Source organism: Ahaetulla prasina, chromosome 9 (genome assembly GCF_028640845.1).
Source record: "Ahaetulla prasina isolate Xishuangbanna chromosome 9, ASM2864084v1, whole genome shotgun sequence".
Lineage (NCBI taxonomy): Eukaryota > Metazoa > Chordata > Lepidosauria > Squamata > Colubridae > Ahaetulla > Ahaetulla prasina.
Window position 1 is genome coordinate 25,124,277 of NC_080547.1, and position 16,307 is coordinate 25,140,583.

The 16,307-nt window shown below is 41.2% G+C and overlaps 1 protein-coding gene across 1 annotated transcript in view; it reads right to left on the bottom strand.

Annotated features, from left to right (window-relative positions):
* Positions 1-16,307, bottom strand: part of ROBO3 (roundabout guidance receptor 3) — a 226,396-nt gene that overhangs the window by 12,388 nt on the left and 197,701 nt on the right. The window contains exons 10-22 of the mRNA XM_058194558.1: positions 16,085-16,166; positions 14,322-14,490; positions 11,254-11,420; positions 9,953-10,074; positions 9,575-9,791; positions 6,064-6,188; positions 5,618-5,789; positions 4,758-4,952; positions 4,058-4,081; positions 3,896-3,941; positions 1,798-1,955; positions 813-1,088; positions 147-309 (exon numbers count right to left, since the gene is read on the bottom strand). Of these exons, the coding sequence (XP_058050541.1) occupies positions 147-309; positions 813-1,088; positions 1,798-1,955; positions 3,896-3,941; positions 4,058-4,081; positions 4,758-4,952; positions 5,618-5,789; positions 6,064-6,188; positions 9,575-9,791; positions 9,953-10,074; positions 11,254-11,420; positions 14,322-14,490; positions 16,085-16,166 (1,916 nt within the window). The remainder of the gene's footprint in view (positions 1-146; positions 310-812; positions 1,089-1,797; positions 1,956-3,895; positions 3,942-4,057; positions 4,082-4,757; positions 4,953-5,617; positions 5,790-6,063; positions 6,189-9,574; positions 9,792-9,952; positions 10,075-11,253; positions 11,421-14,321; positions 14,491-16,084; positions 16,167-16,307) is intronic.

Below are 16,307 nucleotides of genomic sequence, written 5' to 3' on the forward strand. Positions count from 1 at the left end.
TGCATTACTCCTGGAAAAAGCTGGTCAAAATTCAAGTGCAAACTCAGCCTTAAAATGAACATGAAACCCATTCTTCAGTGCCAGCTCTTTCAGCAGAGAAAACACAGTAAAATACTGCAATTTCCCAGTCCTCCGATGGCCCTTACGTGAGTTCTAGTTCTTCTTCCTCTTCTTCCTCCTCCTCTTCCTCCTCCTCCACATATTGGCTCAGCTCATTGGCAGATGGTGGTGGGGGCAGCACTTCTGTCCAGTTGAGGGATGGTGTTTTTACTGGCTTCCCCATCGATTTCTGTTTCCCAGGTTTAGCAACTACGGAAACAGAGAAGTTAGACCTTCCATTACGGTAAAAGACTTTGGTTGCAAGCCTAGTCCTATCTCCAAAGAACAACTCTTATTAAAATTAATGAACCTGAGTGTTTTCTTAAAGTGGCCACCTAATCCTCCGTATGCTAAGCTTGATAGTTCTCCTAATCTTCCTGCAGCAATTTGTGCGTCTCTTGAACAAGATGTTATGCATTTTTATGGTACACGTATTGTATCACATTGTCATCAATGATAAATTAACCTTTTCTGGGAAATGCCAGGCCTATTCTTCTCAAGACAAGATGACCACATTGCAAGTTGAGACAAGATACATGATATACTTGGAGGGGATGGAAAGGGCAGAGGAAGATCTCTAGACTAGGGATAGTGTAGGCTACAATTTCCATCATCTCTAACTTGCCTACACTAGCCATGTCTTAATTAAACTTGTACTATCAAACATTTGAGTAGGTCCATGGTCTAGCTTCTTGTAGGCTTATGGTCCCTACCACTCTCCACCCTGCCCCGGTCGGGCTGGGCATACTGGATGGTAGAGATGCCAGGCTCGTTGTTCCATTGGCCTTCCTCTTCATCAGGTGAGTGTAGATGAGTTGCACCATATGGTACCACAGGAGTTGTGGCATATGGGGTGGTGTGCTGGGAAAATGCCCCATTAAAGGTCCTCATGTCATCACTGGCCGGGTCAATGGTGCTGTATATGGGACCATCGGACACCCCCGTCCCAAACTTCTCTGTCTGAGCAATGTAATTAGAAATCCCAGCATCTGTAAACAAGGAGAGACGTTGTGAGGTTTTCGGGTTTGAGCTGAAGCAGTTTCAGGGCGCCTCCATTCCAAATGCCTCTAAAATCTGTAGGTCTTTTATTTGAACTTCCTGAGAGAGAGAAAAAGCAGGTCCTTACTGTATTTTCAAAATCCTGTCTCAGTTTTTCTCTTGGTTGGGAATATCTCTCAGCCACTTCCTTTAAAAGATCAAGCTTCTTACCCACGGATCAGCTAGCTCAGGGGTCTCCAACCTTGGCAAACTTTAAGCCTGGTGGACTTCAACTCCCAGAATTCCCTAGCCAGCTTTGCTGGCTGGAGGATTCTGGGAGTTGAAGTCCACCAGGCTTAAAGTTGCCAAGGTTGGAGACCCCTGAGCTAGCTGGCTACAGATTTTTATTTATTTATTTATATATCAAATTTTAGATACCGCCCATCTCACTCACCGAGGGAGTCTAGGCAATGCATGTTGGCCTTTTGCTAGCGAGCTCTATTTTCTCCCATTAACATTTTTTTATTGAGTTATAAAGTAATGTAAAATACAAAATACAAAGTAAATAGGAAGGCATTGGAGAGGGAAAAGGGGCAGGAGAGGTGAGGAAGGATAAGAAATGAAGAAAAAGAAGCCATTGACTTTCCGACTCTCTCTGCTAGCCAGTTCTAGACCTTTCTGTGCTCCTGAGAGGCACAATTTTTGCTTTGGAACTCTTACCATTATAGTATCTTTCGGTGACGTTATGGTTTCCTGTGCAACAGGCCATTCCAGGATCTTTTGTTTTCCCGTTCCGCAGCAGATTTGGGGCTGGCCAGGAGTCTGCCAGCCATGGGTAGCTGGAAGCACTGGTAGCCATGGCCAGCATGCCAGGGCGGCTAGAGGAGAGACAGAAAAAGTATTTAGTTGGTGACTAACGTGACAGGCACTTAAAAATAATTTGAGTAAGTTTGCGTGCTTTAGTTAATTAATTGATCAAAATGGTTTCAATTTAATACATGTCTTTTAATTAAATTCAATTATGAGGTGAAGAAAGCGCTTTCAATTATCAGGGGTATCCAACCAAAAGAAACTTTCAGACTTGTGGATTTCAACTCCCAGAATCCCCCTGTCAGGGTTCCAAGGAACACCCCCAATGGAATAAAGCTCTGAGGCTTGAAGTTCCTCAAAGTTTCAATTTATTAGAGATGTCACGTTGGCACAGCTGGGAAAACCCAAAACTGAAAGCTTCCAGGTTTTCCACACCCAGTTGACAGTTCACAGCCCTGCCTCACACCCACAAGTTCGTCACATTGTCCAATCAACTCTTCACACTCAATTGGATACAACCTTCAGGCAGTCTCCATCAGACGCTGGATGTCCTTGAATACAGAATGCTGTTATGACTAACTTTCTACTGCTCCGGCAGCAACCCCCTCCCAACTTCCCCAGCTAAAATATGTGGCAGTTAAGAAGCAAAACAAAAATTGCCTTCCAAAACTGACACCCCCATGGCTGGCTAGGGAATTCTGGGAGTTGAAGGCCACAAGCCTTTAAGGTTCCTAAGGTTAGAATAGACACCCATCTTTTGGATATGCACAAGGTTGCAACAAGCAAGGCGTTAAATGAAGTGTCATATTTTTGAGTTCCAAAATGCACAACTTTAAATTTTGGAGTTTGGCTTACACCACATTTTTAACTTTGCTGCTAATGTTCAGATACCCAAATTGGTGTCCTGGGGAGTTGAGAATTATAGCCCAACATAACAGGAAAAGACTTGACTGAAAACAGCTGGAGTTATTTATTTGTTTGCCTGATTTCTTAATTAATAAATAATTGCATTTTTGTAATGTTCAATAGCAACCCTTTATATATTTCTTGGTATTTGAGGGATTAATGTTGAACATGCTGTTCTGTTTTGTGATTAATTTTTTTTTATTGAAAGAGTTTTAAAAAACAAAAACATTTTCTCCCCTTTTTCCCCCCCTCCCTCCCAAAAAAACCCCTTCCCCCCTCCCTCCCCCCCCCCCGGCTTCCCGGGTCAATCACAAGGTATTGTTATACATAAACCAAACATAGAATAAAATTTTTCCCTTCCAATCCAAATAACCACATCCACAGCTTTTCATCTCCCAACCCCCTCCCCATTACATAAAATAACTTTCTAATTATTCAAAGGCAATCTGATATTTCTTAATCTGATATCTATTTTGTAGATAATCAATCCATTTTTTCCATTCAATTAAATATCTTTCCTGCGTATTGTCTTTTAAAAAAGCTGAGATTTTAGCCATCTCAGCCAAATTAGTAACTTTCAGTATCCATTCTTCTATTTTGTGATTAATTTTTTAATCTTCTCTTTGGGTGAAGTGTTTAGAATGATCCTGAAACAGACACATGAAACTTGGCATATAATGAAACAGGTACTCTGGAGAGATCGTCTGCAATTTTAACTATTTCACTGAAAAATACTGAAGGAGTTGAAATATAGATTAACTGACAGCCTGTCCAAAAAAGAGGTAACCTCTGAGTTATATGATGGATTACCGCCATGGTTTCATCATTTCCTTCACTATCAGACAAAAAGGGAGGGGAGAAATTTGTCTTTTCAGAACATGCTTGCAATGTTTATTGCTCCTTAGAAATGCCTTGATTAGCAGGACTTAGTTGACCGAAGGCATTTAATTGATCAATCCAAATCAATTAACTGATTAAATGTTGCAGTAGCTATAACTTCTAAGATTTTGCCCTGATCAAGCAGAAACATGGGCTGTACTACGGAGAACCAATAAAGCTTATGGGAGAATCCTTCCTATTAGCCCGAGGGCTCTGCACTCACCTGCTGCTGCCGACACGTGCTGGACCATCCGTATGGGGGAAAGAAACTGCAAAGGAGAACAGAGCAGACTCTCAGGGATGCTCCTTTCGAGAACAAATGAAGGGGAGAATTGGTGGTATGGAGGACAAAGCAATATGATGAGAAGGGGGCATGAAGCCTTACCTGCTGGCGTGTATGCAAAGGAAGCTGAAAAGAGAAGCAAGCAAAGAGTGAGGCATCTCAAAGACAGTCATTGCAGGGGTCAGCATAGATGGGCAGGGAGTCTAAGTTAAAATGATGGGGCACAGCAGATGCATTGCATGCAGAATGGTGTATATTCCAAATCCCAATTAAAAGGAACCCACCAAAGGTTAGAAGGAAATCCCAAAATGGGCATGGTGTCCCATTCACAAAGACTACATTTTCCTCCAGTACTCAAATCTCTACTTGGCCCGCTAACACAGTACAGAACAGAAGGGGAAGCGGGAGGCAATTAACAAGAAGTCTGCCTTTCCCTTCTCCAACAAAGGAAGATGTTTAGGAGGGGTGGTCCAGCCTCCAGGGTAGGGTCCAACTTCAGCTTTGGAGCAAGTGACTCGGTTGGAGCTCTCCATGGTGCTGAGATGCTCCATTCTGCTTAGTAGACTTCCAGTCCAGGGGTCTCCAACCTTGGCAACTTTAAGACTTGTGGACTTCAACTCCCAGAGCTTTGCTGGCTGAGGAATTCTGAGAATTGAAGTCCACAAGTCTTAGAGTTGCCAAGGTTGGAGACCCCTGTTCTAGTCAAAGACAGGCCAAAGGACCTAGTATAAGACAGCCCACCTACACCTTCCATTAAGAATGCTAGAGTGGGAAGCTGGTATTAAAGATGAGCTTATCTTGCCTGTATAGTGGCTCATCTCCTTTCTTTTCTTTCGGCGACAATAGATCCACACACTGAAGCACATGAGAATGACCCAGCAGGCTCCTCCGATGCCAGCAATGAAAGCTGGTTGCTTCACTACACCTGTGATCTGCTCAGCAAGGCTCACACTATCCCCATTGTCCACAGGGACAGTATCCTGGTCTGGCAGGGGTTCTGTAGCAAACATGGAACGCAAAGGCATTTGCAGTCAGAAGAGGTACAAGGCTTGAGCAAGGTTATTTATGCAGTGAGGACGGTAACCAGGTTAAAGATTGCAGTTTTGGTACACATAGAATTAACATATCAAGGAAAGAACCTGGTTTCTTACTAATTTTTTTTCTGGTAGGAATAGGGCTTGCATGGAAGAACACTCAATCATATGAGTTTCTATTTTCACTGTTCTAAAATAGCAAACTGCTGTTCTATTGTCCTGACAATGTGGTAAGTCTGTCTCACACTTCCTTAATCCTATTGGTATCAGCTGCCTCCTATTTCAGCACTAAAGTTATGGAACATTTGCAAAAGAGACATTGCAGGATGGTTTATTTTTGAATAAACATATTTAAGAAGACCTTGGGTACCATTCAAGCCATCTAAAACACGATAGTAATAGTGGTGGATGTAATTTTAGTCCTTGTCCTCTTCATTGTAACACATCAATTTCTTACAGGCCATCACTGAAAAGACCGTCTCTTGTTCATATGACAGCTGTACCTTTGAAGATGCTAGGGATGTGCTGTAGAGCCTCCCCAGGTGATCCACCTGGTTGGGCAGGACAGTATGGAAATATATCTTCTTTTTTCCAACTGTGGGCATATGAAGAAGTCCTGAATACTCACTGATCTGTATGGTGACTGGGGCGCTCCTTACTCCGATGCCAGCACTAGTGGCAGCAGCAACCTCTGTGCGGTAGATCATACCAGGGATTAGCCCCATCAAAACTGTGGAACGCATTGTGCCATCTACTGTCTTATTAATGTGATAGCGCGACTCATTTCCCAGACACCAAACCTGTCCAGGAGAAGGAGAAGACCATAGTAACTAATGGCTGAAGAAAACATTACCCTGCAAAAAAAAATTAGCTGCACATCACTGGATTGCAGTATCTACCATAGTAAAAAATTGATCCATTGGCCAGGGAGTTGGACAAGGCAATCTACAATGCACAACCCAACTCTATGATAATATACTCCAGCTTCTGTGATCATCGGAAGTCCAAAGGACTTCAGATCCATTCTTTTTCGGGTGTCCCTCATTGCAAAAGTTGTCAAGGAATCTATCTTACCCGATAATCTTGGATGATCCCATTTTGTTCTCCAGGTGGAGGTGGATCCCAGGATATGCTTATACTGGTACTGTTGCTGGTTCCCACGGTCACTACAGAAATTCCTTGCGGAGGAGCACTAGGAGCTGAGGAAGAAGAAAGAAAAGAAAAGGAATTTCTTGCTCAGAATAAAGATAGCAACCATTGCAGCTTCTACTCCAAGTTGTGAAAGCACATCAAGATATTGTCAGGACATGCTGGCTGAGTTTGTATACAACACTAAGTTTTGATACAGATTTGCCTGTTTTTTGGTAAACAGAAAACTGAAGAGCATCTGGTCTTTATTGCAGACAAGAAATTCACGACAGAAATGGAGAAATTATCGTTATGAACAAAAGGGTGTCGAAGTCACTGCTTGGCTACAACATCAAAATGTTAATTTTAAGGCAAGTCACTTAACATTGCAGTGATCCAAGTCTTATTTTCCAACCCCAGATACAGCTCTATTTTCTTCTTCTTCTTGTGCCATATCCATCATCGGACGTCAGTGATCATGTTGGCGATCCTATTTTTATCAGCAGCCACATGAAAAAGTGCTGCTGAGTTTTGTCCAAACTAGTCCCTTAGATTTTGAAGCTATGATGTTCTTCTTCTGCCTGTCCCTTGTTTGCCTTCAATCTTTCCTTGGAGGAAAGTATGTCGTATTTTTCCAGATGTCGCATCACATACACATATTCAGCTCTATAGCATCTTGCGACACTTAAAAAAAAAACATTGTGGGAGACTGGAATCCTAAAATTGGAACTAAATAATATCTGTGATAATGGGACAATTTGACCTCAGTATACAAACTAAAGCAGGAGACAGACTAATAGAGATCTGCTAAGAAAATTCAATGTTTACAGAAAATACCTTCTTCCAACAGCCTGAAAGATTACTTTACACATAGACATTAGTCAATGGACAAACCCAAAATCAAATTTACTATATACTCTGCAAGCTGAGATGGAGAAGATCTATTCAATCAGCAAAAACAAGATTTGGTATTGCCTGTGGCTAGCATATGAACTCTTTGCAACTTAATTCATCAGACAGACAAGATATTATCTCAGCAATATTCAATATGATTATACAGCGAAGGTAAAGCATATATTTAGTGGATTAGAATTGATAAATAGAGTGCTTGAAGAACTCTGGATGAAACCTTGTGACATCACCAAAGATAAAGCCAGAGAAATATATTGAAATGCAGAAAGCAAAAGAGGGTGAAATTGCTGTCTGCTAATATACTGAAAATAGCTGAAGAAACAAAAGGAAACAGAGGCAGAAAAAAATTGGTGTAACTATAATGCTACATTCTAGAGAATGGTACAAAGAGACAATGAGTTATAGCTACACTGACATACAAAGAAATTGAGAATAACAATAAATGAAAAGGACAAGAAATTTGAGAAAAGTATAGAAATCAAGGGAAATTTTAATACAAAGTAGTCATAATAAAAGGCAAAGATCTAAAGAAGTTAAAAAGGATGGAATACACACACACACACACATGGAAAAAGAATTGCAGATGTACAAGGTGGGTTCAGAAGAGGCAAAGGCACCTGAGATCACACAGGTAACATCCAGTAGAAAATGAAAAAAGACCAGTCTTTTTTTCCCATTTATTTATGTATTTATTTATTTGTCACTTTTAAAATAAAAAATGACTTTGAGCAACCTATTAGCCACAATAACTTGTGAATAACTCCTTAAAGACATTGGTGCACTCTAAGCTTCCTCCTATTCTGCCTACGGATGAATTTCTATCATGACCAGGAATCAAGAATAAGAACTGAGCATGAGGCAACTAAAGCGTTTAAAATTGTGGAAGGTGTCAGGGCTGTATACTGTCATTGTACTCAATATTTATTTGTTGACTGATTGATTCAAATTTAGAGGTGGCCCATCTCACTCACAGAGTGATTTCGAGTTGTGCACAATTAAAAACATTAAAAACTATATAAAATATTATATTTCAATAAAAGGAGGCAGTTAAAACAAGGGTAGCAATTGAAGTTTGTGAGGCAGGGGAGAACCTTCATGAATGTTGACTGTACTGAGCAAAATGTCGGATCAGGGGAGACAGAAACTGGGATTACAATTGCTGTGACAAATGTCAACAACCTGAGATGTCCTGATGATACCACTTGATACTTGGAAATGGAGAAAACTTAAGTGAACTCTTTTGGAAGGTGAAGGAAGAACGTGCTGGTCTACTGCTCCATATTAAAAACAACAAACCCATTTAAAATTATGTTAACAGGCAGTGCCAACTCAGTGCATAGAAACAGGGAAACTGAAGTGGCCAACAGATTTAATCTTCCTAGGCTCAAAAATGACATACATACTGTAAAGGTGTCACGCCTGCAATTAAATTATATATTGTCAAAATCATTATTTTTCTAGTTATAACATACAGTGTAAAAAGGTAAGTGATCAGAAAAGCTGAATGAAAAATGCACGCTTCTGAATTGTGGTGCTGAAGAAGATTATTGGTGAAATAATTGCTTTTTCTTGGATTGCAAAAAGAAGAAATCATTCAAGAACAAAACCAGAGCACGCGTGGAAATACTAACAACGAAACCAATGCTTATAGATTTCAGACAAGCAAGCAAAGCACAGACAAGATTTATTTAAAAAGAAAAGGCTGGGATGCCAGGAAAAATCAAACTCAATTGAAAAAAGCCAATAAAAGAGCAAGTGACTGGCTATAAGGCATAAGAACTAAAAAAAGGGGAAAATAATGCAGTTCCTCACTGATAATTCTGGTGGAATGATGTCCTTTGGGAACCTGAAGTGACTGAATGACTGAACAATCTCAACTCTGTGAAGCCAGCCGTTGTGGTTTATCAGCTGTGATTTATTTTGTGTGTTGCGTTAACCTGACCAGTTTCAATCTGTTAAAACAACCCTCATCCTTATGCAGGGTTCCCGTTTCTGCTGCTTATGGGCTTTTTGTAGAAATCAACAGGAGATCAACCAAGCAGAAGACCCTATTAGGCAGAAGTTATAACCGCTTCATCAATGCATGTTAATTTCATAAATCAAGACCATGTACTTTGGTTATCTTAAAAATTAAGGCCAAATTATCATATATTTTTTTGCCTTTTAAAAGGAAGACAATTTGAGTGGGAGGAGAAAAGGGGGCATATGGAAAGGGATTGTTTTAGTGTCTTATAAACTACCCAGAAGATAATTAAATCAAAGGGCCAACATTTGATCAATCGTTTTTTCAGTCAGTTAGGAAGCAAATGTTTGATTATTAATAATAGATGAAGTGGCTATGAGAATCCTAATTTTACAGTGCTGAGTTAGACACAAAAAATGGACGATGATAGAGGACACAGCCAGAAATACCAAAATATCAAAATGGTCATGTTGATGTAGAGCAAACCTCAATAGTCACATGACCATTGAAACCAAGAAATTTGGTTATAGGAAGGTGGGGATGACTCAGGCTTAAAGATAGCAGCTTCCTTTTCCTACAAACCTTCTTCTGGGGTGCGCACCAGGAGCACCTCACTATCCATGCCCTGGAACTCATCAAAATATGGCCGGATCTTGACCTCATATTCCTGGCCTTTGCGTAGGTCTACCAAGACAGTGTTCCGTTCAGCAGGTGACTTCACATCCTGCACCAGCCAAGCACTGTTCTTGGGCCGGTACATTACCCGATAACCTTGGATGAACTGAGCCTGGCGATCCACCTGAATGAAATAAAGAGAGAGCATTGACTGTATGGGTACAGAACCTATTGCCTGGATCAATACTTTTCCCATGGATCAATGCTAGGTTCCCATTTCTTCCTCTTGCTATTGGGTTCTAATGATGTTGTTTCAAGAAAAAGTATGAGATTATTAGCACTCACAGTCCAGGTCACTTGGATGGTGGTGGAAGTGAGGACAATGGGTTCCTGGAGCTGAACTACCACATCCCCAAGTTCCCGTTGCACCTGCCGGTGGTCGACTCCTTGTCTGGTGGGACTCACATCTATCAAAAAAAGGCACAAATCCCATACCAGATGATACTCTTTGCAACAAGACCAACATAAAATATCCAAAACAGAAAACAGAACAAATGATCACCAAGCTGTAGATATATATACGCCCATGAAGTTTGCTTCTAGGTTTTACTGGATACTTAGTAACTTCAAGAGTTAGAAACATGTTTTTGTAGAAATGTTCAATCTGTGCTAGGCCAATAGAACTTTCTAGGGAAGGATTGTAGAGCTACAGATATACAACTAAAGATTATAAGCCATGAACTCTTCTTAACTATGGTTCCTAGAGGGTTTTCTCAAAGGCCAGACAAGGAATAATGGATGGAAAGGAGAGATAATGGATCAAGGAGAGATTCAACCTGGAAATAAGGAGAAATTTTCTGTCAGTGACAATAACCAACCAATGGAACAGAAGTTGCCTTCGGAAGTTGTGGGAGCTTCATCACTGAAGGCTTTGAAGAAGAGATTGGACTGCCAGCAATCAGAAATGGTGCTTGGGCGGAGGGTTGGACTAGATGACCTGCAAGGTCCCTTCCAACTCTGTTAATCCAATCCAATCCAATCCAATCCAATCCAATCCAATCCAATCCAATCCAATCCAATCCAATCCAATCCAATCCAATCCAATCTAATCTATCCTGAAAGGCATAAGAGGGCTGAGAACTAAAGTAGGAGGGATCATATATCATTTGAGTAGATTTGCTGCCTTCTCTACAATTACTTGGAGGCCTACAGAATGAAACTAAGAAAAAAAGAGTTCTACATATGTAATCACCCACTGCATTTGCACAGCTTCTGATTCCTTATAACCATCCTAAAATAAATTTTTTCTTTCTCTCTTTCACATGCGCAGTAAAACCCATTGCAACAGCAGCAGAATTCAAAATGGGGCCTTTTAACCCTTATCATAAACTTCCATCAGTGTTACTCTCTGGCTCCCTTCACACTTACATCAAGCCAGGGTTCATTTTAGCCCTAATTTTCTAAATCCTATCATAATTACCTGGATTCACACAACACGCACTCTAACGCAAAACCTCATGGCTGGATCTTCTTCCCATGCTTAAACCCAAACCAAATAAATCACATTGTGGCTTTAAAATACTGCACCAACCAAGCTCATGCCAGACCAACCCCTCATTCAACGTAGTGCCATGTGGGAAACTCACCTTGTGTACGAACTGGCTCTGAGACCGGGCTAGGATCACTGAGGCCGTAGGAGTTGACAGCTCGTACAAGGAAAAGGTAAATGGTGTTTGGATTCAAGCCACTGACTGTGTGCTTTTCAAGCTTGACATCATCTGCCACGGTTTGCCAAGTACTGCCTGAAGACTGACTGCAATAGGACAGAGTTCAAAAAGGAAGTGAGAGACAGCACAGGCTTCATGGGTGTCCTTGGCCTCTGATTTAGCAACTGTCACATTTAACAACAGCCTGATTTAGCAAAAATCAGAGGCAGAGAGATCCACTAGTAGTGCCTGGTATACGTACTTACAATGTCCCACAGTTTACTTTGAGATCAATGAGCAATAGAAATTTAGTTTAATTTAATTTCATTGATTTTTATTCACTCTATTTAAGTACCACTGACTCCAAACAACTCGAGGTAGCTCACTGTATAACAATGAAGATAACACAAGTCAAAAACATAACCAACCAACCGAAAAAAGTAAAAACAGATTGCAAATGTAACAATAACGGGTAGGACTTTCGATATATACCAACAATTAATCCACATTTTTCTTATCATGAAATGCAGAAAATTAGTGGCTCCATTAAGACAAGACTATTGTCAGCTTCTGACATTCGTGGACAACTATTTGGGCTCATGCAACCTCCAAACCTCATGAAGACCACCTTTTCTCTGGCTGTTGGGTTGCCCCAGTAGGTCTTGGGTTACCCCCTGGCATTTTAGATTCCCTCCACTGCATCAAAGAAACATGATGCAAAGCATTCTGGGAAATTTGAAAGGGCGGGTAGATTTTAGCTACTTGCTACAGACATGGCACTCTTCCCCGACGACGGACCATGATGGATAGAATTAGAAAGAGACCAATTTTTCCAGACAGTCTCCCTGCCAGCTTTAAAAGATCTCAGCAACTGCAGAATGACTTTGCAACTATAAGCACAGCCTTTTGTAGACACAAAGGAGCAGTAGACAAGATTCCTGTTTGTCTTAACCACTGAATTTTAAGGTTCACAAAATTGTTTTAGAATTGCTGCCCACCTTGAATCTTCAAGGTCCAGAATTCAATGGAACTCTGATTGACAAGCTTTTGGCTCAGGTACAGAATGTAAATAGGGAGTTGGCCCTTAGCCCAATCTATTTTCCCTGCAATCAGAAAATCTATTTTTTGAGCCTTTTGACTCTGCTTCAAAGGGGTGCAATTTTTTTGTAGCTTTTAAATGGGATGCGGGAACAATGGAGTAATATGTTCCATGCTGGAAGCTAGAAAGAAATGAACTTGAATGCAGCACCAGGACATTTTCAAGGCTTAGAATGGGATAGCTCAGAATTCACATCGGCTCTGAATTCTAAGCTAAACACACAGATGCTCAAGTCCATGTTAAAGAGGATTTGTAGCAGATGCCAGGCTGCCCCTAGTCTTGTGTTTTCATGTCCCTCCGTGCATGCTCCCATACAAGTCTGGATTAGTTTATTCAATGATTTATGATGTAGCAGGGCTACCTCCCTGTTTGCCAAACCTCTCCCGGTAAGTGACTTGCTCAGCCACCTGCGCTTCCCCCCAAAACTCCCTGTCCAGAACAGATGGCTCTGTTAGGTAAGGTGTACAAACCACATGAAAAAGAAGAGTTTTCCTTGATACATACATCCCTTGGAAGCTCAGCTGCAGGGAGGCAGAATCCGAATAAGGCATGTGGTGGTGATATGTGGGTCGTGGGCAGGAATCACAAACAGAAGCTTAATATGGATTTAGCAGGGGAGGAAATGGATGGTCTTGGAATGTACCGACAGCAAAAAATTTACACAGCTGCCTGGATCTGCTCTCTTGCCCTCTGAAAAACTAGCTTCAGACACAGCTGATAGATTGGAGCGTGGGGGGGGGGCAGGGAGAGAAGAAAGAAAACAGCTCAGTTCTTTATAAAGTTAAGTCTTCCTTATCAGGTAAAAGGTAGAAGTTGCCATTCTTGGATAATAGAACAGGAATATCCAGCCTGACTTGTGTTGTGCTACTTGTAAACTCCACTCCCTAAAATAGGGGTGAGTAACCCCTATTTTAGGGAATATTGATGAATATTGCATTTCGATGAATATTGCATTTTGAATATTGCATTTTTAATACTTTCTCAGTGTGCTGGATGGAGTGAGCAGAGCTAAGAGAAGCCTAAATTAAATTTATAGTTCAGCAAGTTTCAGCTTTTTGCAATGAGAATTCTAATTCTGGCCCAGAGCAATACCTGTTAAAAAGAAAATAAGGAAAGCACAAGTTTCTCCCCATTGTCCCATCTTTGCAGCACAATCTCATGTTCTTTTGCTGACTGGAACAAAACAAAATCCTGATTCTGTTTCATCACCTCTGTCAAGGGGCAGCCAGCCTAACAGGAGGCATAAGATTGCTTGACCCATGGGCTAAGGGGAGATGGAGAACTATTTTATTGCCCAAGATCACATTACATGGCTGAAAGCAGCAGAGCAAAGCTAAAAATGTGGGGGTTGGGGGTTCCCTCTCATCTCCCATCTCCTTCCTTCTTTCCCTCTTCTCATCCAGCAAGCTGCTATGGAGGAACAGATTGTTCTTACAGGAGATCTATTCTAATCATTAGTGCAGAATCTGTGAAATCACAGATGACATGTCATTAGGCCAAGATTGCCTAGTCTTGAACAACAGATTAACTCTTTTATTTATTACATTTTTATCCCACCTTTACTTTATAAGTAACTCAGGCAGCAAACAAACCTAATGCTGTTTTCTCCAACAACAACTTTGAGAGGTGGGTTGGGCTGAAAGAGAGTGACTGGCCCAAATCACCCTGCTTGTTTTCATGCCTAAGGCAGGACTAGAACTCACAGTCTCCTGGTGATTAGTGCAAAGTCTCCAAGCCGACTTGATTCCTTTTTATGCCTAAAATGGGACTAGAATGCCTGGTTTCTAGACCAGCATCTTAACCACTATACCAAACTAACTCTCCAGTTTTTCATTCTGAAATTGCCCAAATTTCTGCTTCAAGCCCAACAGTAATTGGAGAAAAAACTCTCAAGAAACCTGTGAGTTACCTGAATGCTTCAATAATGTATGAGCTGATAGGAGCACCTCCATTCCCAGGGTTTGGCTTCCAGATCAAAGCAACACTGTTCTTGGTGACATCAGTGACCAGGGGAGCTGAAGGTGGACCTGGAAGCAGGTTTGGCTCCGGAAGCTGCATCTGGAGATCTACTCCATTCTCTGGAAAAACAAATGTAGAGGATGAAGAGAAGAGTAGCCAGAAGGCCTTCAAGGAATACTGATAAAATCAAATACAGAGGGTCTTTGCAGATGGTGAGCTAAATTTAGTCTTGTGCACCCTGTGGCTTCCCAATGCATTTTACATTTGCAAAGCAAAACATGAACGATCTGGAACATCTTCCTATGATGAATCTGTGCAAGGAAGTATGGACTTTCTTCATCCTGAAAATTAGAGCCTCCTGCTAACCAGGATGATATTAATAGAATTTACTGCCATGAGATGTGACAGCAGCCATAAACTTTTATGATCTTTTTCCCACTCCAAGAAATTAGGCAACTAGTGGTTTGAGGAGATAAGAAGCCAAATATTCAAATCTGGCAGGTTTCAGATTCTTTCCAAGGATGTAGAAAGGCTGGCCATTTTTAGATTTGCAAGTTGACAAAAAACCACCCAGAACTGGTCACTGGGGCTACCTTTGAATAGAATAGAATAGAAATTTTTTTTTTATTGGCCAAGTGTGATTGGACTTGGAATTTGTCTTGGTGCATATGCTCTCAGTGTACATAAAAGAAAAGATACCTTCATCAAGGTACAACATTTACCACACTAATGCCGGTCATAGGGTACAAATTTAACACTTAATGATACAACACTTAATGATAATCATAGGGTACAAATAAGCAATCAGGAACAATCAATATCAATATAAATCATAAGGATTACCAGCAGCAAAGTTACAGTCATACAGTCATAAGTGGAAGGAGATAGGTGATGGGAATGATGAGAAGATTAATAGTAGTGCAGATTTAGTAAATAGTTTGACAGTGTTATGGGAATTATTTGTTTAGCAGAGTGATGGCGTTCGGGAAGAAACTGTTCTTGTGTCTAGTTGTTCTGGTGTGCAGTGCTCTCTAGCGTCGTTTTGAGGGTAGGAGTTGAAACAGTTTATGTCCAGGATGTGAGGGGTCTGTAAATATTTTCACGGCCCTCCTCTTGATTCGTGCAGTATACAGGTCCTCAATGGAAGGACCTAACTGTGGGCAGGATCTTTCTCGGGGACACACTAGAAGAAATGCAAGCTACTGTATGTCTGCTTGACAGATTAAAGCGGGAGTATCCAAGTTGGCAACTTTAAGACTTGTGAACTTCAGCTCCCAGAATTTACCAGCAAGTACGTCCAAAAGTCTTTGATTTGCCACTGTTGGGCAACCCTGGATTGAAGTCAAACTAGATCTGCATTTAAAGCAGAACTTTTAAAAAAATGGAAGTTCCTAGGGAAAGGCTCTTCGTTCTTGGGAGCAGCCACTTAGGACAACTATATTCTCTCTCAACTGTGGCCTGAAGAACCAGATTCTGCCTTCCTTTTTATGGCACACCTGGCACCTGCGTTCCCCTCTCTGACCCTATGTGTTTATTTTCAGAAGAAATCCAATAATCTCAATTGGGTTTAAAAGTTTGGTCTATTTTTCAATGCCTCTGAAGTTACTCCCCCTTTTATACCCCGGCATCTCAGAAGAAGCATAGCAAATATGAAGTACCAAGTCAACCACACTCCCATCCATCTCCACTCAAGGGGTCCTGCAGATGACTCACCTTGCACTGCCAGAAAGCCACTCCACCTGGTTTCACCGGTTGAGCTTGTAGCAATGCAAACATACAGCCCAGAGTCGGAGGTCTGAAACATGCCAAGGAGAGAAGCTGTTATTCCTTTCTGCTCGCTACCATTGTAGTTTGGACTTTGGAGTTTTCTTGCCTTCAGGGACTATGTATCCTATAGTCCAGTGGTCCCCAACCTTTCGGACCTCAAGGACCACTA